The following is a 25,397-nucleotide window of genomic DNA, read 5'->3' as shown; positions in this document are numbered from 1 at the left end:
AATTTGGAAAGGTAGAGAAAACATTGATGGAGAAGAATAAAATAAAGTACAATTAATGACTTTAGATTTACTGGAATAATTCGTTCATGCCTTCACTAAATAAATATCTGCTGAGCACCAGCTCTGTGCCTTGTGTTGTGAAGGGTTCTGGGGGATATGATGATGAGCAAAGAGCATATCTTGTAATAATAGAACCACAGTTTATGAATGAATACTAGATACCTATGTAGAGTAGTAGATTATTTCTATTGCTTCTCTATTATCTCCCATAAGAAAAAATTTTAACTGGGCATTCCCTGACCTCTGGGGGTTGTTAAAAGTACCTGCAGAGAAAGGCCAGGAAACTTGTAGTAGCATGTAGGAGCTGTTATTGTAACCATTAAGGAAGTATATAGGATAGTCTTATACAATTCTGGTAGTGTAGGTGGGATTTAGTTATGGAATTTATTTGATATAAAAACTGCCAGCCTAGTGTCAGTCTGTTAATCTATGTTGACTGAAACAAACAAACCAAACAACAAACAAAGCCAAGTATGAGCATTTTAGGTGATTTGTTGGGATGCAGGTAATTAGTCCGATAAGGAAGTGAATAGGATAATATAAGATATGAGAAAAGAGGGGAAATGTGTTGGGAAGAACAAGTTAAATAAATTAAACAATTATTAAAGCTAGAGAATTTGCATTTAATTTTTGTTTCTATTTTATTTGGGTTAGGTACTAAAAAAGTTATATTTTTAAAATAAAATTTCCCTTTTTTAAAGGAAACCACTGAAGTTCTTTGTGATAACTGTTTCCATAGTTAAGCAAGGGAAATATTCTTGTCTTTTAAATAGGTATTAAAACTTATACACAAATTAAGAAAATCAGTTGAAACTCACTGTTAACATGAAAGTGACATTTTTACATAGCTGAAGATTGCATTTTCTGTTCATCCTTTCTGAGGTTTATAGAAGGAGAATGCCAGTGTTGAAGGGATCTAAATTTTCTAATTATTTAAAGTAATTACTTTGGAAGAATGCAGTATAATACATATTCATCTAATTCTTGTGTACTTAATTTAAAATGGGGAGGGTGACTTCACAGGAGTTGGCAAACTTTTTCTTGTAAAGTACCAGATAGCAAATATTTTAGGTTTTGTGAGCTATGTGGGCTCTGTCACAAGTTTTCAAGTCTGCCATTGTAGCATAAAAGCAGCCACAGACACTATTCAAACGAGGGAGTATGGCTGTGTTTCAATAAAACGACAAAAACAGGCTGCAGGCTAGATTTGGACCAGAGTTTGCCCATCCCTATAGAACTATAAGGAAATATAGGGGAATGCTGCACTGTCTTTTTTTTTTCTTTCAATTTTCACTTTTTGCCTCATTTTAATAAGTGTAAAGTACAAAAGAATGCTCAAATACAAAACTGGGGAAGCATTGCCATGTAGATAATATCTGAGCTTCTGAAACAGAACTGTTGCTATTATTTTATTTGCTCAAAAAGTTCATTAGCTGGTTTAAGACAGTTCAGATTTTTGTATCCAAGGAAGCTCAGGAGTTTCATTATGAAATTATGGAAGTACAAGATGTTTGAAAGTTAAAGATTCTAACTACAGGTTCATAGCCTGTACCAACTTTATTCAAGATATCAATAGGATATACTTGAGTAGTAGATTTCTGGAGATTTCCTTTCTTTTTGATCCTGTTTTCTGCTTTCCAATTTTTTTTTTAAAGGTAGATTATTTTGTCTTTTGTATTAATAGTTCATAATTTAAAGAAGAGTATACTCACATTTTGTGCAGCTTAATGCATCACTTTTCTAGCCAATAAAGTGAGGTTTTAAAGCTTTATTAATTATCTGCTAAATATCTCCCTTAGGTATGTCAGATTTTCCTTCACTTGATTTGTCATGCTTATTATTGAAAAGCATTGTTAAGCACCCATGTCATGTGGATGGTATTGCTAACATATATGTGGGGATTAGAACATTTTGTTTTTATAGAAAAACCATCTATTTCATATTTCAGTTAAAGTAAGTTTTTCTTCATTGACAGTTTAGTTACTATAATTTAAATGTTATGGAAAAAAATCTGTTTATCAGTTGTAATAACTTTGTAGCCAGCTGTTCTTTAGGCATAATAATGTGGAAAAGAAAAAGTTTCAGCTACAGATTTAAAGATTGAAAGGGGAATTAATAAATCTCAATGTTCCTCTAGTAACTAAATGTAACTAGAAAAATGGAGTGGATACTCTTGTGATAGTTACTTGCTCTGATACATCATTATTGATACGTAGTCATTTTTCTGTTAGTGCATTTACTAAAATAGAACCTGAAGACTGAAAACTGATAACCAGACTTGTTTCTTCCTATGACTGGAACTTTCTTCTATTAAAAGGAACCAGGCCTCTTTCTGCCACTTTCAATATGCCTCATTCTGAAGAGTAACAGTATCCCAAAAGGACACCCTAGGCGAGAAGTAAATCTTAACTGAATTTAGAAATCTTTCACAGATTTTCTTATTTGTCTGTTTTATATGTAGAGACTTCTAAAGTCTGAATGAAAACCTTTTTATTTCTCCTGTGACTGTTCAGATACCTGATGAAAAGAAACAAGCATATAAATAACTGATTTGGAGCTAGAGGGAGCCTACGTATCTCAAGTGAGCTTTGGAACAGGGTAGAGGAAATTCTGAGTCTTTAGAGGAGGGTCAGGAATTAATCTGATTTATGAGAAATATACCTTTTGTATTTAAGAATCTTTTCTAAAAATGCTGAACTGCGAGAGCTAGTTTTGATGAGGAAAATTTGGAAGGACCCTAAAAGGAGACCAAGGATCTTTGAAAACAAACTGCAGTTTGACTAGCATTTAATAGTTTGTAGAACTGGAGCATGTTTATTAGATGATTTTGTTTCCTGCACTTTGAAATATAAGTAGAAGTTTTATATTTTTCTCCCTGAAACTTAGGGATATATGAGGAGGCCGAGAAGAACAAAATTAAATTGCTTTTAAACTTAGCTGCTGGTTTTGCCCCCTCTTTTGGATTAATGGACTTCAGTGCACATGTGTGATGTTGGCAAGTGGAAAACATGTCAAGTGTCAGTGTTATTTTTTTTATTATTTTTTATTTTTATTTTTTATTTTTAGCTGAGCCATCCTGCTACCTGTTGGCAGCTCAGCGGCTGCTCAGCTCGGGCTAGACTCGAACCGCTGTTGCTCAGAGCTCAAACTCTTGAGCGAGCTCTTAACCAACTGAGCCACTCGGCCGGCCCTTATTTTTTTTTTTTAAATGATGACATTTAGAGCTAATGGTAAGGTTTATTTGAGGAGTTTGAAAAGAAGAGGGCTCTGTGTACAGATCTGTATTAGTCAGAGTTCTCCAGAGAAACAGAACCAATAGGATATATGTAGATGTGTATGTATATAAGAGGAGTTTTATTACAGGAATTGACTCATACAGTTATGGAGGCTTAGAAGTCCCACAATCTGCTGTCTACAAGCTGGAGACCTGGGAAAGCCAGTAGCATAATTCAGTTCAAGTACAAAGGTCTAAGCATTGGAGTGGGTGGGGTGGAGTGGTGGCTGATGGTGTAAGTCTCTGTCGGAGTCCTAAGGCCTGAGAACCTGGCGAGCCAGTGTCTTAGGTCAGGAGTCGATGGATGTCTCTGCTCTCACCCTTTCTCTACCTATTTGTTCTATGTAGGCCTTTAACGGATTAGGGAATGCCCATCCCCAATATCCCCAATGGTAAGGACAATCTTCTTTACTCAGTCTGCTGATTCAAATGCTAATCTTTTCTGTAGACACCCTTAAAATACACCCAGAAATAATGTTTTACCTGCTGTCTGGGCATCACCCCCTTAGCTCAGTCAAATGAATACATAAATTAATCATCGTAGTACCTAGAAGAATTGAAAGTAGGGACTTGAACAGATATTTGTGTGTCTATATTTACAGCAGCATTATTCATAATAGTCAAAAGCTGAAAGTATCCCAAATTTCCATCAATGGATCAATACACAAAATGTGGTATGTATACAATGAGATATTCTTCAGCCTTAAAAAAGGAAGGAAATGCTGACATCTGACACATGCTTCGCCATGGATGAATCTGGAGGACATTATGCTAAGTAAAATAAGGCAGTCACAAAAGGACAACTGTTGTGTGATTCACTTATCTGAGGCACCTAGAGTAGTCCAATTCATAGAGACAGAAAATAAAATGGTGGTTGCCCCAGGGGCTGGAGTGAGAGGGAGATGGAAAGTTACAGGGTAATGTGTAGAGTTTCAGTTTTGTAAGATGAAAAAACGTTCTGGAGATGGATAGTGGTGATGGTTGCAAAGAAAGAAGGGCTGGGAGTGATTACCTAGTGTCTAGACTGGCCTCAGTTTATGAAACTTCCATATGAACTGCTCACTCAAAGGTGCTAGACTTCGGACCACTGTCATAATGGAGCAGACCCACTATACCTCACCTGTGTTACCTTTCCTTACCCTACTCCGCTTTATCTATTAGCAACTTGGAGAACTTCCTGATGGGAACTGTATTCTCATTGTGGCTTTTTATGAGGATTATAATTCTAAGTACAGTGACTACATTTCTGACGTACAGTGAACCCAAAATATCTATGACCGTGAACCAGCCCTTCCTTCTTGCCTACTCTAGATTTTCTGGGTAAACTTGGGTTTGATCTTCATGAGCATCATGCGTTCTTGCCTCTATAGCTTAGGCTGTAGAACTTCCTAAAGAGCGTTCCAGAATTATTACTTGGGTCTTAATTAAAACTAGTGGTCTTTTCTCTTCCCCAATTTTTTCTTTTTAATGTCACTTCAAAATAAATGTACAGATTGAAGAATAAATTTGAAAATACAGACAAAAACAAAAGCACTTATAATTCCATGAAATTAGTTACAAAAATGCAGTCTTAATTTTTTCATTTGTGTGTGTGTGAATATTTTTATATTTATTGATTCATACTGTATGTGTCTAATATGTATTTTAAATATCTTTTAAGGAATTCAGGGCTTAACTATTTGTTGCTTTAGTGTAAAATGGCCATAAAATGATGGGAAACGGTCTACTTTTTATGTAGTTTGTATAAGGTTTCAATACAGTTTTAAGGAAATAATGCATTAAACCTTGTAACTGTGAACCCAGTTTGGAATTAACATAGTAATAGGCTATATCCAAACAACTGTATTACAGTGTTCTCATGCAAATTTGTTAATGAATTGGTACATGTGCTAAGTTAGAAACCCATTTATTTAGCTGTGTTCATTTGAAGTGACAGTTTATAAATTCTTTTCCTTAGAGTTTTTCAGAATGTTTTATTTTGGAATCTTATTTTTGAAAAAACAAACAAAAGAATAGTAATTAATCAGAAAATGAGAGGAAAGACAGTATGTCAACTATTTAAATGTGTACCGTATTACTATGGATTAATTTTGTACCTTTTTGAAATTTATTATTTTTTTTGCTGTTGCCAGAAATCTCAGCTTCTAACCTTAGACTTGTGAGTGTATATGCTTTCAACAAGTAAACACAGATGCATTTTTTTCATTTGTAATTGTACCAGAAACTTTTTACTGTAGAAATTTCAGCAACAGGGTAATCTTTAGTCATCCTTTGAATGCTGATCCTACAGTTACCATTCACTTCCGGAGGGAGGGAGATTTGTAATAATGAATGGCAGTGTACCAGGCCTTTGCATGTTGCTTCCTCAGCATAAAACAGTAACTAAGTCTTGCTATCTCAGCATAATGTCCTACTGAGGAATTTTGTTAGCGTAAGTGCCCAAGGAGAAATATATATCTGGTTGAATTCTTTTAAAACAAATTAATAATGAAGTTTCATCAATAAATATTTGTTTTTAGCAGCTGTCTGCTTTACCTTTTTATTTTTTAAACTAGTCTATGGATTGGGAAAGCAGTTACCTGGCTCACATTATATTTGTGTTAGTGCTGCTCTAGATGCACAGGAAACCTGAAGAGAGGAGCCAGTGATTTTTGAACCAGCTCTTTTTGGTTTTATATGTAGTTTACTGGTCAGTGGTTTGGGACAGGATATCCCAGGTAGAGATTGAAAAAAAGATTTGAAGGTAATTGGGAGGAAGGGATAGCATGACATTAATAGAAGTGTGAGTAATATGGGGGTTTTGGAGCAAAGAATGTAATTAAGAGAAGGTCAGTAAATGAGGCAGAAAAGATTATTTGGGACTGGAGTGATCAAGAGCCTTAATTTCTCTGCTATGATATTTGAACAACTTCTCCCTATAGTCAATGAACTATTTATTGATGTTCGTCAGCAGGTGAGTAACAAGATCAGATTTGTGCTTTTAGGAAATAACTATTGGTATTGAGAAGGATCAGTTGGACAAGGTGAAGATATGGAGGCAGCAGTCATTCAGCAAGAAGACCTAGACTTGGGATATGAGTGGAAGAAATTGAAGACATGTTAGGAGGAGGATTAGTAGAACTTCGTTGGAGTAAAGAGAAGAGACACAAGATGACTTTGAGATTTCCGATGGAGTAGTTTATGATGCTATTATTTGAACAAGGACGGTGTGTTAAGGACAAAAGTTGAGCCAGAGGATATAATGAGTTTGACGACCGGTGGAGGATCCATGCTAGTGGGTCTTTCAAAATGCATGCCTGTCATTTAGAGGGGAGAGGTGGCTGTTTGAGGGAGAGAAGAGGGAGAAGGAGAAGGGCAGGAAGAGGGACTGATTTTATTGAAGCATTGGAATTAGGTAAGATTTCCCAAGGAGACTGTACAGACAAGAGTAGGGAATTAATTTTAGTGTGTGGATTTCATGATACCTTTTAAAAGTAATTCTCATTCAGGAACATAGTGCTTACTATGTGCAAGTGAATATGAAGAGATAAACAAGGCAAACATTTCTGTCTTAAAGATAATCCAGTTCCAGAGGGAAAGGCAGGCAAGTAAACCCGGGATTATAGTACGGGGTAATAATTACCATGATGAGCTAGAGTCGTAAGGCTGTGAGGGTAGAACAGAAAATGACACTGGAGAAGTGGGCTTGATCTTGAAGGGGAAGTTTGTCATCTGTTCTTTTTTGGCAAATCTTTTTACTTTTGATAAACTTCCTAATTATATACACTACGTATGTGTTGGTCAGCTTTACGCAGGGCTTTTTACTGCGGTGTCTGTCAGTTCTTATCTATCTACCCTCTAGGTATAGATAGTCTTTAGCTACCAGCGATTTTAGTTTATAGCATGGCACAGCTGCACTGTTGTCAGTTGGCAGCTGCTGTTGCAGATTGGTAGCACAGAAATGACTTCATCAGACAGATAAGGATTTGGCAGGCCTCACAAGCTTTCCTCCTTGGGACCTGCCTTATTGTCTTTGTCAGGGGAGGAGGCAGACATGGTGACAGACCTGTGATGGTGTGAAGTGGATGTTCAGGTGGTTGGCTGAGATGATCAAAGGAGTGGAAGAGGATAGAAACATAATGAAAGATGAGAGGCTTAAAAAGTTTTAGTATGTAAATAAAAGGTATCAAATCCTCTAGGAGTTGAGCAACCTGGGGTTGCAGTTACTAGAAAACCGCCTGGAAAAGAAACAGTAAGGAAAATAATTTATATACCATGAAAATAATATCAAAGCTTCTCAGAATACTGAGCTCACTTAGCTACCAGTTACCGTATTTGCCGGCGTATAAGACGATTTTTTGGCCCTGAAAAATATGCCTCCAAGTGGGGGGTCGTCTTATACGCCAGGTACACTTCAGATAGACTGCCCATAGTGCTTGCCCCGTGCCATAGTGGCCTCCCGATGCCCGCCCACTTCATTCCACATACCGTTCAGGCATCAGCAGTGCTGCTGGGTGTATGCTCAGCTGTTATGCGATTTTGCAAGTGTGGTAAATTCGGGTTACCGTATATTTCTTTACATATGCATTGAAGATTCGCGATTTTGCGCTATCATGGTGCCTGTTAGAATGTTGAAGAGCTTGCACTTGCGCACTAGTGAGGTCCCAGGGAGATGCTGATGCAAGGGTGGACCAGACTGCTATAGTGACAGGGCGGGCAAACAGGGAGCAGGGACCAATCAAATCAGGCTTTGTATACAGCCAACAGCCAACCACAATACTGCACCATTGTACAGTACAGCATAGAAAATGTCGACCAGTCAAACCCCTATCATCCCTATCATGGCACCAGCCAAAAGAAAGAAGTATGATGCAAATTTTAAACTGAAAGTTATAAACTTTGCTAAGGAAAATAATAATTGTGCTGCTGCAAGACAATATGGAGTAACAGAAAAGATGGTTTGGGCCTGGAAATCAAATGAGAAAGCATTAAAGAGTATGCCAAGGGGTAAGTGTGCATTAAGAAGAGGCACCCCACACTGGCCAGAACTCAAAAAACATGTAGCAGACATGGTGGCTCAACATCGCCAAAACGGTTATGTGGTGACACGAAATACAATACGCTTGTTTGCACTTCAGTGGGCCAAATCAAATCTGATATTGTTTTACCTTTTATTTGGTGTGTGGAAGGTGTGCGGAAGAGGGGGTAGTCTTATACGGCGAGTATATAACAAACTCTGTATTTTGAGTGGAAATGTTAGGGGGTCGTCTTATACGCCCAGTCGTCTTATACGCCGGCAAATACGGTATGTTTCATTATCGATAGGCTGCTTTTCATTTTGTTGTGTTATGTCAGCTAAAAACAGATTTTGAGTGTGCTTGGAGTGCCCTTCACCACTTCTCTTGGCTCGCTGGGCCTCCCCCTGCTTTCCTTTAAAGATCCAGTTAAACCTGTGCTGTGAACCTTTTCTGAACACGTCTCACCTTCTCCTCCCAGTTTAGTGCCTCTGTGTGTGTGTGTGTGTGTGTGTGTGCGCGCGCGCTCACGCACGCATGCACGTGCATGCTTACTCTCTCAGTCACTCCTACAGCAGCCTCCTGCACACACACCTCTCCATGGCACTTAGCTCATGCCATTGGAACCTTTTTTACCTGTCTCTTCCTCTTTACACTAGGCTGCTGGCTGTTAAGGACAGGAACTATCTTATTTTTATCTCCCACCTAGCTCATAATTAGTTCTTAAATGTTAGCTAAGTAAGTGAATCATAGAAAAATATCAGTATACTTTATGGCATACAGCTTGCAATCTCAGTGCAGGCATGCTTTAAGATATGAACGTTAGAATTTGTAAGTTTTTATGTTTTAAAATTATTAAACAAAGGTTAATATGTCCTCCCCCTCTTCCCCCCCCCCCAAACAAACAAACAACCAAACTTGGCTTTAAGTGAAAAGACTGTGATTTGGAAACTTACATTTTTCCATTTGAAATTAATACCTAATTTTCAGTAGGGAAACTAAAACAAATTTTAGTTCTCTTGTAACTGTGTATTGGCTGTTGACAATTTTTTTTCTTTTTGTCCCCTATTCTGTTAACTGGTTCAATGTAACAATAATTGGCAATTATGGTAAGGCAGGTTTAAGCATGTAAATGATCAATAGCACATAAATGTCTTTTTTCCATACAAATTGAAATAGAATTTAAAAAATAATTTACATTTTGATATGGAGCCTGATATTTTGGTAAACTTTTTTTTTCATAAATCTAAATCAAAGGTATGATTATAGGCTGTAGGGACTTATATAAATTATTCAATAATAAAGGTATAATTCTTCATTTATAGTAAGGTGGATATCTGAATATTAACACTAAGTAGCATGTGCTAATTGAGAAACAAAAGGTGTAGCGCCTTAGTTAATATGTTTTCTGTCATTCTCTGAAGTTTATTTTAGAAGCAGTTCTTGAACTACGTAATGCCAAAGGAAAAAGGACAAATCTTAATATTTTTGGTATTAAAGTATGGATTCAGGTACAATCTAAGTTTAAAGTTACCTTCTTTATATATGGTTCCCCAGTTTTTCTTTTCTGTGGATAGTGGGAGGACTGTTTTAGTCTATGTATAGATAAAGTAGAACAGGCCAATTCTTTTTTTAAATATAAAATTGGGTCATGTGCAGAGGTACTAGTCCCAATTCAGTTGTTAATTAATGACAGATATGGCCTATAAAATTAAGTTTTTTTCTTTGTTCTCCTTTTAAAGATTGTTTTTTTTTTTTGGTATGAAAAATTCACTTATTTTTGTTGGTGTCAATTTATAATAAGGTTGTTCAGTTTGAGTGCCTAATACTTAAGTCTTATAAATATTAGAAAACTAATTTTCATTTGATTTATATATTAGAATACTTTTTTATTTTGGTGGCTTATTCTTTTAACTCTTCCTTTGACTTACCTGCAGAGTAAGAAACAACTGGTGGTATGGTCTTTAAATATTTATATTTCTTACAATACAAATTTATTGAGCCAGGGGGACCAGTTTCCCTAAGTCCATTCAGGAAGATTGAGTCCTATTAGTGTCTTCTGAAAAATAGTATACATAAAAATCACATAGGGTACTTAAAAATACAGATTACTGACTACTACCCCTGTTCCATCCCCAGTAACACTGGGATATGACCCAAGAATTTTAATAAGCACCCCAGATGAGTCTTACGTAGATGATCCGTTGACCACCCCATAAGAAACACTAGTTTTTAAAATACTATTGGCTGTGACTTGTATGAGTCAGTGGACTAGGAAAGTGCCCCAGATTCTTGTCCTCATTAAATTCTAAAGGTAATAATTCTCATTGTAACAAAATTGGGGAATAAAACACAGAAAAAAATTGTACACAATCCCATTATCCAGAGAACACTGATAATATTTTAATTTGATTTTCTTCATACTTTAAAATTTTTAGTTGGAATTTAGTTGGAATTTAATTGGAAGCAGTTTTCTATTCTGCTTTTCTCAATAATCTCAATTTTTTATCATGTTATTAAAAATCATTAGCATTTTCAATGCTTGTATAGCATATGCCTCATATATTAGATCGTTACTTACTTAACCATTCCCTTTGGATATTTAGATTGTATAGTATATGCCTCATATATTAGATCATTATTTACCTAATCATTCCCTTTGGATGTTTAGATTGTTCCTAATTTATTTCAGATAAATAACATTGGAATGAACATCTTTGTGGGAAAATTTTTTTCCTAAATCCAGGACTCTCCCCGTCCCTTGCTAAGGGTCCTAAAAATATTTTTAAAAGCTTTTCAAACATACTGCCAAACTGTTTTCTAAAAAGGTTTAGCTAATTAAAATTACCAACAGTAAACTAAAGTTGTTATATTGCACCTTCACGAACATTGAGTGTGTTTGTTAAACACCATGTTTTTGGTTCACTAGACAAATGATGCATAATTAACCATCCTTTGTGGTAGTTAATATATGTTTTGTGTATATGTAAAAATTACTTAGATATTTTATATTAAGTATTTTTTTCTACCAAGAATTTATATTTTCAGTAGTTATTGAGGAAAATTGTTAGTAATCAATCCATGGTGATTCCCTTGAATTTTTGTCAGTGGTTTGAGACATTGATAATAAACATGGACAATTTCTTTTTGCCAGAGATGAGAGTATTAACAAGAAGAGTCCTCTTCTGTTTCCTCTTCTGTTTCTTTCCACATACTTTGGAAATTGGAAGTTTAGGCTGATTTTAAATATGGAGTTAAATTCATTAAGTAAACAAAGTTCTTATTTCTACTAGAAACTGCTTCTAATAGCAAATGAACAACATTTCAAATGACCATCCTTTAAAAAATTTAACTTGTAGAAAGTGAAAAATTAAAGTTTTACTGTTCATTCATTCTCAATAAACCTCTTCTAAACTATATGTTCTACTTAGAATTACTGTTAGTCTCTTGATTTCAGATATAACTCTCGCCCATATTTTTTTATCAGTTTTGAAGAATAGCAACAAAGTGTGAAGATTCCCTGATTAAAAAAATTAATTTGTGTCATTCTAATTTGTATTAGTTTAATTTGTATCATTGAGTGCATAGTGTTGACATAATTACCATGTGTAAAAAGACCAAATCATTTGACAAATGTAATCATATTTTGGGTTATTTTTACTGTTTTCTCTTTCAAAATTTATTCTTTGATTTAGAGTCATCATAATTATTTTATAGGCAAATGATATTTTAGAGGTTAAAATACTTTAGTTTCAATAAAACTGATTCAGTGTATCCAACCACATTTTCCTTTTTAATTCAGTATTTTAAGCATTCATCAAATTCTGGGTATATTATAGAAGTAATTGAACATCTGAATATAATGCTTGGATTTATATGGCAAAGCAGTGGTCCTAAACCAGAGACAGTTTTGTCCCCAGGGAACATTTGGCAATGCCTGGTGCTTTTTAGTTGTCCCAGTGTGGGGGATGCCTCTGTCGCCTACAGGGTAGAGACCAGAGATGCCAGTAAGCATCCTGCACTGCAAGTCAGCCTCCCACAGCAAAGAATGATCTGTCCCAAAATGCTGGTGTGCCGAGGTCTAGAAACCCTGTCATAAAAGGAAAGACATCTCATGTTTGATTTAATTATAATTTATTAATGTTACGCCAGTTTAAACATGAATATTTCAAAATTTTCACAGGCAACGACACCTCCAAATCAAGGACGTCCAGATTCTCCTGTCTATGCTAATCTACAGGAACTGAAAATATCCCAGTCTGCTCTCCCCCCGCTTCCAGGGAGCCCAGCAGTTCAGATTAATGGAGAATGGGAGACTCATAAAGATAGTTCAGGGCGTTATTATTACTATAACAGAGGAACACAGGAAAGAACTTGGAAACCCCCTCGATGGACTCGGGATACAAACACCAGCAAAGGAGATTGCCAAAGTCCAGGAGATCAAGAGGTATGAGTGATCAGAGAGCCTACCAGCGAGTTACCAAACTTTCTCTCTTTTCATTATTCAGAGACAAAAGGATTCATAGGTTTGTATCTTGGTATTGAAATGGTAGAACATTAGAAATCGCTTAAGATTCTAAATCTTCTTTCCAGGTTTTAGCATATTAATGCTAATTACTTCCTAATCTCTGACTAGTAGGCAGTAGCTAACCTTGTAGTATGCTTACTAATTCCAGAGTAAACTGGATTAAAGTTGCCTGGTGCCAGTGGTTCCCTCACTTGCTAATGTACTAGAAGACACTAATTCAATCATCGTTATTGCTCAAGCAGTGACTTTTTTTTTAGAAAAAGAAGGGAAGAAAATGTATGTGACTTAGCCAGATACATAAAAAGAAAGTTATTTAACTGATTAGCTGAGTAAAACAAACACTTTTTCTCTGTTGATTTGGTATGGCCACCAAACTACTGTGTTTGTCGTTCAGAGGTACAGGATCACCTTTTATTTATATAGGGTGATCCTGGGAAACAAGGGAAACAAGTATAATTTCTTTGCTATAACTGGACCAGCCTGTAACTGACAATTCACTCTAAGATCATTCTATTCAATAACAAGTGTTTATACTATCACCCCCCTGCTCCCTTGGTTTCACCTTTCTCCATACTTCTTGAAGCGGGGTGGTGCAGTGAATTGGCCAGCTATATTCTGAGAAACACTGATTTCAGAGTTCTGTAGAGATTCCTTGGGACCATTTAGAATATGCAGGGGAAGCTAGGGTAGGATTGACAGAGTGGTGTTAAGTCCTCCTGTTTAATGCAGTGGGTCCCTGCACCTGCATAGGATTGATTCAGCTCTTACAAAAAGCAGCTGACTTCTACAATAAACACAACTCCAGTTAGGTAGGAGCTGGAAAAATCAGGTAACGCTCCCTGTAGTTAGCAGAATCTAAAAGTTTTTTGTAGTTAATAATCCCTCTTCTTATTTTCCAGTGGTTATTTATATCTTTGGTTTGGTGGTAACTTGTATTTTTAGTGCTCAGGAATGAGATTGCGAATAGTGAGAGAAATTGTTTCTGGTTACTATAAGAAAAGTTATTTGAATTGTAGATCTAGAAAGATTTGAAAATAATTATCCTGTTGTATCAATAAAGTAAAATCTTGTAATTTGGGAGAATTGGGGAAAGGGCTAAATGAATAGAAAAAAGAAATTTAAAGTATACACAGGCACTTTTAACAACAGGCTTCTTAGCTTTCTATTTCAATAAATAAATGAGAGTGATTTGTATATCAGAGTCTCAATTTATACTACTAGTCTCTGCACACATTGTATAAAAATAGATATTTCCAAAGTGGCTGAAGCACATCTTCCAGTAATTTCTTGATAAAGATCATACGTGGGAGGTAAAATTGAAACTGTGTGAAAATGTCTATATTCTGCTCTCATATTTGGTTGTTAGTTTGCCCTGAGTATAGAATTCTAGGTTGGAAATCATTTTTTCTCATAATTGCAAAACATTTGAACTTCTTCACTTTATGGCAGTCTAGGTCAGCTGCTTGTTGGGGAGACCCCAATGTTAGAACCATTAGGTTTTTCCTTTTAGACTAATAAGAGTTTTGACAGAAGTCTTAAAATCTGTCTAGAGAGTAAGGGCTGCCAGGGTTCTTGGTAGTTGGCATTCAGTTTTCATATAATCCCTTAGTTTTCCCTCTTTCTGTTTGGTACCCATGTCCTAATTGTGCCTGTTGTCTTCCAACTCAGAATATTACTGTTTTTCCCTCTTGAGATGGAATAAATACCTGTACTTCTGAGATAAGGGAGGGATGCACACCTAGCAGCCAGGGGTAGGGAAAGGGATTCTGGTGATTTTAATCCCCATTTTAGTACCCCTGCCAGCACCCCCAGTCCTAGGAATACCTAATACTGTCAATTCCTGAGCCACTTGAAGATTCTTCTCTATAAATTTGTTGGATTTCATCTTTCCTCCACAACTCCACTCCCTACCTTCACAAGTTTAGATTCTGCTTTCTTGTTTATCTGCTTCTCAGCTTCCAGGGTTTGTGACTGTTGGCTCTTCTGTTCTCCCTCTTCTTGGGTTTAGGTTTTTTTTTTTAAAGCATATCTCACTGTTTTTACTTTAGTGGGGTTTGAGAGCGAGCAAGTTTTCATTCTTTCATTTAATTTAGAAGCTTATTATTTTAGTGGTTATCCTAGAACAAAGGTTCTCAGCTAGGGACAGTTTTGCCTTCAGGGGAAGTGGGGGCATTAGACAATGTGGAGACACTTTTGGTTGTTACAAATTTGGGGGAGTGCTACTGGCATCTAGTGGATGGAGGCCAGAGATGCTGTTTAACTTCCTGTGATACACCAGACAGCTTCCGCAGCAGAGAATTATCTGACTCTAAATGTCAGTAATGCTGCTGTTGAGAAACCCCACCTTAGAAATTTTAACAGGCATACAATCAGAGTCTAAAGTTAATATCCTCTTGCTCCTTAAAGTGACACAAGAACTATATATGCAATTGTGCTATTGTTGTCTTATATCTTATTTCTATTTTTAGTTCCCTTATTGTTGTACATGGTGACTCTTATAATCCTCATATTTACCACTTTGTTTTATCACATTTCTTTATGCAAATTAGATTATTTTGGATAACTTTTAAGTACATACTTAAAAAAATTTCCTTAGTGAGGATCTGTTAGTGAAAGAATCTTAGCTTTTGTTTATCTGGAAATTTATTTATTTTGTCCTTATATTTGAAGACTATATTTACTGGGTATACAGATCTAAGTTGAATATTTACTTTTTTTTTTTTTTCCTATTTATTGAAGATTTTAGTCTCATGTTTTCAGGCTTCCATTATTGATGATGAAAATCAGCTGTCAGCCTGATTGTCTTTCCTTTAAGGGTAGCTTGTCTCTTCTTGCTGGTAGCTTTTAAGCTCTTCTATCTGTAATTTCACTATTATGTGATTATGTGATTAGATGAAAGTATCTTTTGTATTTCCTGCTTTGTTGGGACCCCTAAATTTGAGGAGTCCTATCTTTGATCAGTTCTGGAAAATTCTTAGTCATTACCTATATAGTTTCTGTCCTTTTTTTCTCTTTCCTCTCTCATCATGGAACTTTGAGTAGATGAATGTTTAATCTACTCATTCTGTTTGTCATATCTCTTGATTTCCCTTATATTTAAAATTTTATCTGTGTCGCTCTGCTTCATTCTCAGTAATTTCCAGATGTGGCTCCTGTTTTACGATTTTTCTGTTTATATTTTTATTTGATGTTAAACAAATCTTTGAATTTTGAAAAGGATGTTACTTTTTATTTGTTGGGGGACACTTCCCCATCTTATTACTTTGAAAGTTTTAAACCTACAAAAAACTAGAAAGAATAATATAGTGAGCATCCAGTCATCCTTCTAGATCTACTAGTTGTTAATATTTTACCACATTTGCCTTATTCCTTTCTTCCTCTCTCCACCCTCCAGTAATTTTTTTCCGAACCATATGAAGCAGACAACATAATTATTTTATTCTCTTGAGTACATGGACATTTTCCAGCAAAAGCATTTTTTTTGGTGGTGGGGGGGGGGATGAAAGATACATTTATCACACACACACAAATTTTAACTGGTATATTATTTTAATGCAAAGTTAATATTCCATGCTTCTCACTTGTCAAGTAATATCCTTTATAGTTATTTTCCTGCAATGAAAGATCCAGTGAAGGATCATATATTGCTTTTATTTGTCATACCTTTCTTTAGTCTTATTTTATATTTTATTTTTGATAATTCTAGTACATAATGTATTTGAGAGTCTGAGTATGCTGTCTGTTTTTCTGCTGTCACTCATGGTGTATATCAACGTGTGTGTGTGTGTGTGTGTGAGTGAGTGAATGTCAATGTGAAATTATAGTTCTTGGAAATTCATATATAGGAAGTTAATGCTGGGGTTGGAAATTTGTTTCTTCAGAGAGGGTTTGTTTTTGTTTCTTCCAGGTGTCTAGGCAAACTAGTATCCTATGAACATTTGAAACTAAATGTTCAGCTTTAGTTTTTACCGGCTACGTACGTAGTAGTAATTTGTATTGCATGAAAATGGGTTTGTGATTAGGGATTCCCCCAAGTTGCCCTGATTATTGGGGAAGATTCCTGAGTGATTTCCCTAGTGTGGAATAAAGGGACAAATTTCTTTCTGGTTCACCCCATAATCTGCAGGTAAAATTCTTTGAAGTTCCAGTTCTGTATCATGGGGTATCCTTTCAGACTCCCTGCCTTTGGTGGTCCTGAGTCCTGTTTTCTAATGCTTCTGCGTGACCTTGAAAACTAACATTCTAGTTTGCAGTTTGGCAAATGCCTTCAAGGAGAAAGCTATTCTTTTTATTCTGCTTTTTTTCCCCTGGATTCTTGCTCCTACTTACAAGTTTTTGACCTCTGAATATTTTTTGACTAACCTCTTGCTCATTAATGATTTAAAAAAATTTTTTTAATGTAATATATTAACTATTGTCATCCAGATGATCATTTGGGTACCTACCTGTCTTTCTTCTATAAATGGAACATCTGTATAGCCCCTCATATATCTACTAGGCTACATTTGTTGCAGAATATATACCTCAAAGTTACTGAGCCAGGCACCCTGCTGAATGTACTTATTTAGTATAGAGCAGTTAATATTTGGAGAATACTTGCCAAAAACAATCTTAATTTTTTATTCAGTTGCCATTAAATGGCTCTTTTCTAGCGGTAACTATCAAGATCTTAAAGCGACTCCTGGTTCTATAGTATAATAAAACATGTCGAGATATTGGAGGTTACTTTTCATGGCAGAAGGAAACATCTTTACTGCTCAAAAAATTGGGAAATTACGGGTGAGCATTTTGTCAACTAGAAAGTCATATTTGTGAAAAATTGATTTAGTGTTTCTTAAATTAATTTTACTAATTAGATGCCCTCTTTTATTATGTTTCTAAATGATATTATTGCACTTCTCCTACCTCTGCCTACATTTTAAATGATCTCAATGAAATAAAAACAAACTCCTGATTTTTAAGTTATGCTTTCCGTGCTTTAAAAACATTACTGTTATAAAACATGTACAGCTCACTTTATGCAAGGCCTCTGCAATATTGTCTGTGTCAGTTTTTGTGAACATATTAATATTAGGCTGCTTACGTCTTTCAGTTACCTCTACAACATTTAGAATCTGCCCATTTTAATGTTTCAGACCAAATAGTGGTGGTAGAAAATACAGTCTGCTTTTTAATTGTAGAACTGTTTTATCTGAAAGTGACCCTGAAAGGGTCTTTTGCACAAGAGAGTTAACCTAGTATTTATTTCTCGAGCAAGCTCTTAGCCAACTGAGCCACTCGGCCGGCCCTAGTATTTATTTCTTGAATGAATGAAGTCTTAAGTGCTGCTAGCAAATTGCTGCTTAGCCATATCATGGTGCCTCTCATTTGAAAAAGCAGAAATTGTTAAATTTTCTTAATCTTCTTTGCTTCTCTTTTATATCTGGAATATATTATGCTTTCTTAAAGCATGCCTAAATTATTTCTATACTGAATTTCTTAATCTCTCTGTATTGTGCTTGAAGTTTCTCAGTATTATTTTTTCTTGTTTTGAAGTTTAGTGTCCAACTGCCTTTAGTAAGTATTTGGTTGGGTGAGTTAGGAAAACTTGACAATAAATTAGAACATAAAATACAGTGTTACAAAGCTAGTATCTTTTCTCCCCCCACCCGACATGCTTTTTAAAAATAGTTCAAGATATATGTATTGAGTCCTGTTGTTTGCCAGGCATTTGGCTAGGAGCTGATGATACATGGGTGAGTGAGAACTTGCAAGACGCTCAGTCTATTGACATGTTCTCATCACTTACTTTGCTTACACATAGGTGTGTATATACACACATCTCTGTCTTTTTTAACCTGATTTCGGTTCAAAAGCAGCATTAAATACAAGGTAGCATTTTATCTCTCAGTCTGAAAACATTGTTTTCCATTTTATCATGGTGAACTTTTCTAGGGTTACATTAATGTGGTAAAACAACTATTATTAATTTCACCTCAGCACTTAAAATGTACCATTTTTTGAAAGACTTAAATAATTTGTTTTGAAAAATATTCAAATATATTCAAGATATCTTAGCCAAATAAAGTTTATCTCTTAGATTTTCAGCTGCTGCATATTTATATTATTCAAAGAAGAAAAAATCCTTATGTTTCTGACTATTTGTAGCTTCTTTCATCAGAAGAAAACTACCACAGCATTTGTTACAGCCAGTCAGATAGTCAGTGTGGTTCTCCTCCAAGGGGTTGGTCAGAAGAGTTGGATGAACGTGGGCATACCTTATATACCAGTGACTATACTAATGAAAAGGTACATTCTTTTTTTCTCATCTAGTTTTCTTGGCTGAAACCTGTCATAAAATCGTTGTGTACTGAAACTTTAGTAATATTTTAAAAACTCATGAAAATATTGTTTTTTGTAATTCTGTAATCATGTCACTTGATAACATGAAAACTCAGTATAACTACTGATTCATGGTTTTAAACTGCTTTTAAGTTGTGATTTTTATGGAGTCAGAACCCACGTAAGACAGACCTTTTAAAGAGTAGACCTGTTGAATATCATTCTGTTTAGGCTTCTTCAATAAACATATTTTTTTATACAGTCATCTTTATCTTCAGGGGATTGGTTCCAGGACCCCCCTCAGCCCCCCATCCCCAGGAGATACCATGATCTAAGGATGCTCAAGTCTCTTATATAATATGGTGTAGTGTTTGCATATAGGCTACAGCAGGGAGTGCCTACACATCACTTCATTCTTGTGGATTCAGTGTGTGCTCAGCATGTGGCAAATCAAAGTTTTGCTTCTTGGAACTTTCTGGGGAATTTTTTTTTTATTAATATTTTCAATCTACAGTTAGTTAAATCTGTGGATGAAACCCACGGATGTGAAGGGCCGACTATATTTTTCTTGGGGAATAGATTTTTGGATATAGTTTTCTCAACATGCCTTTATGATATACCACCTCACTTTCTGTACTCCTTTTTCTTTTATAACCAAATTATGTAAAACAAAAACCATGAATCTAGTATTTTATGATTAATTAACTAGTTTGGGAATGCATATTGAAATTTTAATATGTGTATCACATCTCATATCATCAGAGAAGGTAACTGATTGGTTGTGCTGGGTTAGAGAATAGGCCCTTGGGAATGAATGGAGGCAGGCTTTCACCTCTCATTTCTGCTTTAATTATTTGATGCTAGAATATAAGAAAGCAGCAGTATTCATATATTTTAAATCAAGATGCTATGTTTGTATTAGCAATACTTGGTCTTTTCCCTCTCATAGTCCTTGTATTATATTGTATAAAGTAGTTTTGTTTTTACTGTTATTTAAATCATATTGAATGAGATGTGTTGGCTACATGAAGTTTGACTTCAGTTGTTCAGTAGTTTTATACTTAAAGATTGAAGAAAACCTTCTTTTGTTAATTTCTCAACCCTGTTTTTAGGGTGGGCATGGTCCTGTGTTCACTGCGTATGTTATCTGTGTATACTTTATGTTCTATATTTCTTATGTTGTTAAGTTGTGCTTGAACCACTACCTTGACTTTGGAGGAATGAGAGAGAAAATAAACTTATATTTAATACTGAGTTTATTTACTCTTACCAAACTTAAAATTCAAGGTTGTTAATTTTTTTTTTTTGCAGTTTTCTTGAGCACATAAAATAAAATTCATAAGAATAATGTCTAATATCTCTGGTTGTGTAAGTCTAAACTTTTAACTTGAAAAATAACACCTGTTCTGTTTTTTATAGTGGCTCAAGCATGTTGATGATCAAGGTAGACAATATTACTACAGTGCCGATGGATCTAGGTCGGAATGGGAATTGCCAAAGGTAATAAACCATAACAATGAAATTTTATTTAAAAATTCAACTTGTGAAAAGTAGCAAGATTAATTTTTTTTTTGGAATTCATTGAGAATCCAGTGACTGGCTAAATTTTTCTGAAATGTACATTATCTTTGTATATAGGATTGATTATTCATATTTAAAAATACTTTTGGTTTTGCTTGAAATTGTTTTTTTATTATTCCTATAAATAAACATCCCCTTCAGTGCCAATAATGCCATCTTATATCTAGTAATCCTGAGTAGATTGAGTTTTCTACATGAAATTGGTCTTATATTTAATCTGTATTTTTAAGAGAAAGAAAAGCAGCTCAATATTCAAGTTTATTCTCATATGTAAATGTGTGTTATAATTCAGTCAGTTATTGGCTGAAATAGGCAGCATGTGGTGATCAGATCTAGGGTGTCACTAGATATCTTTTTTCAGACGATTACACAGGGTTGAGTTTAAATGATATCTGAGCAAATATTTAAATTTTAATTGATCCATTATTTTAATATTTTAGAAAACAATTATAATTAGCAGATATTTCTGTGGTATCAGTTATCAGATAACTTTAAGGGTTTTATTTATTTATTTGTTAATTATTAGTTGCCACATAGAAAGGATTTTTAAACAGTTGTGGTAATTATAAAGCTCAAAAGCTAGGGTAGGTATCCCTTAAAGTTCATATACCAGTTTTCACACAACTCTCCATTTTAATTATTGCTAACAATGATTAGGGATTATATATTATATATTACATATTACATATTATATATTAAAGGGAAAATATAGCCTTGTTTATAATTGGGTCTCTTTTCACTTAGAGATTTCTGGCATAGAATGTTTTGATAGCCTTTAGACTTTATCTTTGTTTATTCTAGAAATGATCCCTTTGTGAACTTCTGTGATAACTTTTAAGATTAAGCAACAGTGAATTAAAAACCAACACCCACATGTGATTGCCTGGCTTTGACAAATTTTGATGTGAAGAATGAAGTAACAGCTTTAGGAGACAGTTTTTTGCGGGGTGCCTGTATGGACTCATTTTGGAGAGAAAAGAAATGGCATATTGTGGAGAAAGATGTTGGAAGAACTTTTAATATTAAAATACCCCCAAAGATACTTTTATTGAAATTATAATAAGAATCATTACATTTTAAGATTTACTGAGCTTTTCAGAGGTGGGAATAGATAGATTAGATGTCCTTTGGTTTCAGGAGAGGAATGTATCCCTTAAAAATAAGATTTCTTTTGTTATTTTATTATAATTTATAATTTACTAAAATTGCTTGTATAAAGCAGCATAACTCTTAAACCTCATGTTTCTCAAATGTTTATGCTTGGTGATCTGTTTGACATTTCAAACATTTAAATGATTTAATGCTTTATTGATAGTGTGTTCTTGATTTTATATGCAATTTTCTTGGCAGTTATTGCCTATTCTTTGTACAGAACTGATATTTTCAGGGTTGGTCTTTAGCACTAGGACATGTCTACCTTTTGACTTGGTTATGTTTTACCACTTCAGAGAAAATAGTATGTTGTTGAAAACAACACTGAAAACAAACAAGCAAACAAATGAACGAACAAAAAACGCTTTTAATGTGAGAATACTATTACAGTGTATGGAAGCATTATTTAAAAAACCTAAATAAAAAATTGAATTCATGTGGATTTTAGAAGTGTCAGGAACCTTAAATTAATTTGTCCAATGACCTCATTTTATAAATTATGATAACTAATATTTATTGAGAACCTACTATCAGGGCAATATTTGGTAATTCTTACACTTCGTTTATTCCTTATATCAACTCTGTGAATGAGATATTTCTGTTATATCTGTTTTATAGTTCATGTGATTTAGACTTAGGGAGATTTACTATTTTGCCAAAGATAGCATTAACTTGGTCCCTCTAACACAAGAATCTGTGATCTTCTCAATTGTGCTACAGTGCTGATTAAAGACGAGAAAACTAAGGTCAGAAAATTCACGTTAATGTCATATGATGAACTTTGCTTAATGGCATGCATGTGTCATTGGGAGTCAGCATGTTTACTTCTAGTTTCGTTTCTAGTATTTATGAAATATATTTTGTTTTCTTTAGTATAATGCTTCATCCCAGCAACAAAGAGAAATTATTAAAAGTAGGAGCCTGGACAGGCGGCTGCAAGAACCAATAGTATTAACCAAGTGGAGACATAGCACCATTGTTCTGGACACCAATGACAAGGTAGTAGTTTTTGAGAAAATCTGTTGAGAATTTTGGCAAGTTCTTTATTATTTTCTCCTTAACTGAATCTCATACTTTGGTGACTACTGTTTTATTGTATGTGGCATCAGTTTGTTCTGGAGTGGGTTTTAGTTTTGAAGTGTTTTGATTTTTACACCGTGGGCCTTTCTATCTATAGCTTAGTGATGTATATATTACCTTGATAACTTTTGAGCTTAGTATTTGACAGGTTTTATTGATAACCCTATTTTAAAGTCACATATCTGTTATTGTTTGTCTTCAGTCTCTAGGAGGTTTTATAATAAAGACATTTAATTAATTTCCCTATCCCAAGGAAGACTGGAATTCTACTCCCTCTGTTTCCCTAAATGTTCTCTGCGCAAAGTGCTTTGTTTATGAGTCAGAGAAGTAGTGTTCTCTGTTTCAAAAAGGAGATGAATTTTGATGCAAACATCAGAATGGAAAAGCTGTAAAGTTTTTAACTTCCTTGTGAGTTACGTTCTTTCCATTGTGGCTTTATTTTGGGGCTGGAGTAGGAAATTAGTACAAATTTGCAGAACATCAGGCATGCTAATGTTAAAATGTGAAGGTGGCGGTAACATCCCCAAAACAAAACATTTTCAAAAGATATTTGTCATTGGGGACTCTTCTTTTTATTCTGGTATCAGGCTTCTCTTTTGGCATAATTAACAGGTTTCCTCCATTTTTAGGTTTGTTAGTGAAAATAGGATGAACTTTCCCTAAGGCATATTTCTCTATATTTGGATACTTTTTAGTCTTAAATTCCTTTATAAATTGCTTCAATTTATAGTCAAAACTAGTTTTGTTTTTTTTTGTAGTACTACAGATGACTATAAAGTTGGTCTTCGTTGAATTAAAACGGGGACCTTTGTAGAGCTGTAGAAACAGTCTACACACATTGTCAGATGGACCAGCAGAACAACAATGAAAGAAAGTAGTAACTAGTTTCTGACATCTATTTTGTAAGGTGGTTATGTGGTTGAATGTAGAGGGCATATTAAAAGATTGAAATTTGGAGTCTATGCTATTGAAGAATGCTTGAAAATATATTAGCATTGAGATTAACCTGAGTTAAAGATTCATAGAGATTTTAATAGAAAAATTCATTTTATTCCAAGGACCAGATTACAATTTAGTGTATAAAGAAAGCTGCTAAATACAATGTATGATACTCTAATGCAAAAGCCATTGTTGAACAACTCCGTTGCCTCTTCATACTGGAGCAAAAAGATTGTTATTTTTGTGACGTAGACTTAAAATGTCTTACTCTTTTAAAATTTTTCTTGAGATTCATTTTCAGCCTATTAGAATAAGTTGCATGAAGTTTTTATTACATTTGCTTTTTCATCTAATTATTTCAGAGTTATGAGGACATGATTTTCTTGAGACCAGAGATTTACTTATTTTTGGGAGAAATGTTTCCCCTCCTCCCCTTACCCTTTATAAATAGAATCATAGATAATTGCTTGACCATGTAAACTTTTCTATTATCATCACTTGGTATATACCCTTTAAAGATTTGAGGTTGTAAAAGATGGACTATACCAGAACAGACTAGCTGACTAATATGAAGGGGTAAAGTGTACAATTTGAAATGTAATCATAGAAACCTACTACTACGATGCAACAACTGTTAAAATGACATAGGTCCTAATGAGTTGCCAGACAACCTTGGAGGAAGGAAGTGTGTATGTTAGAGTATGTCGCTGTGTGTATATGTGGTGCATCTGTTTGTTTCTGCCTATGTATAGTTTTTATTAAAACCTGCTATTAGAAGGCATTTAAGATATTACTATGTATCCATATACATAAATAAATGTGTAAGTGTAAAATTGTTTTTTATAATAATTATAATTGTTATTCATTATTACTCCAATGTGGTTTTTATTTCTGTAGGACTGATAATGCTATGAAAAATAAATAATAATTACCATTCATTTTATTCATTTATTTTCTAGTTTGTGGGTCATTAAATCTTTCCTTTTTTTCTCAGACTATTTTAATATTAGACACTCTTTTAGAAGTCAAGAAGTTGAAAAGTTAAATATCTGAAGTCATAAAAAGTACTTACATAAGACTAAACTGAGATTTGCACATTAAGTGTAATTTCTTTTCGTAAAAATATGTTTGATATGATTTTAATATTTTTTTCTAGTAATAGTATACACCTAGGATGTTTATTTGGAAGGTTGTTCCTTCAAGGGTTTTCCCTGTTAAATTTTGCTGTTGCCTAGTTTCTGTGTTTACAGATTGTATAGGTTATAAACCTGAAAACTTTTTTTCCAAGTGAATGGATGTTAACAGTTTTTACATTGTGATTTAACACACATTTCCCAGTTTGTTGATAGTACTTTATCCAAGTTCATAAGCATAGAAGAGTAGACTGATACAGATGTGTAGATGAATGTTCAAAGAAATTATTTGGTTTTGTAGGAAAATTAATAATAGGAATTAGCATGTGATTTTT

The 25,397-nt window shown here is 34.5% G+C and overlaps 1 protein-coding gene across 6 annotated transcripts in view; it reads left to right on the top strand.

Annotated features, from left to right (window-relative positions):
• Positions 1–25,397, top strand: part of ARHGAP12 (Rho GTPase activating protein 12) — a 121,569-nt gene that overhangs the window by 59,452 nt on the left and 36,720 nt on the right. For 2 of the 6 annotated variants that reach the window (XM_019661633.1, XM_019661632.1), the window contains exons 4-7: positions 12,512–12,775; positions 19,004–19,144; positions 20,597–20,677; positions 22,784–22,909. In XM_019661633.1, coding sequence (XP_019517178.1) covers positions 12,512–12,775; positions 19,004–19,144; positions 20,597–20,677; positions 22,784–22,909 — 612 coding nt within the window. The remainder of the gene's footprint in view (positions 1–12,511; positions 12,776–19,003; positions 19,145–20,596; positions 20,678–22,783; positions 22,910–25,397) is intronic. The other 4 variants (XM_019661635.1, XM_019661634.1, XM_019661637.1 and 1 more) reach the window with 3 other exon arrangements.

Source organism: Hipposideros armiger, unplaced genomic scaffold (assembly GCF_001890085.2).
Source record: "Hipposideros armiger isolate ML-2016 unplaced genomic scaffold, ASM189008v1 scaffold_356, whole genome shotgun sequence".
NCBI lineage: Eukaryota > Metazoa > Chordata > Mammalia > Chiroptera > Hipposideridae > Hipposideros > Hipposideros armiger.
This window is presented reverse-complemented; position numbering and strand designations above follow the sequence as displayed.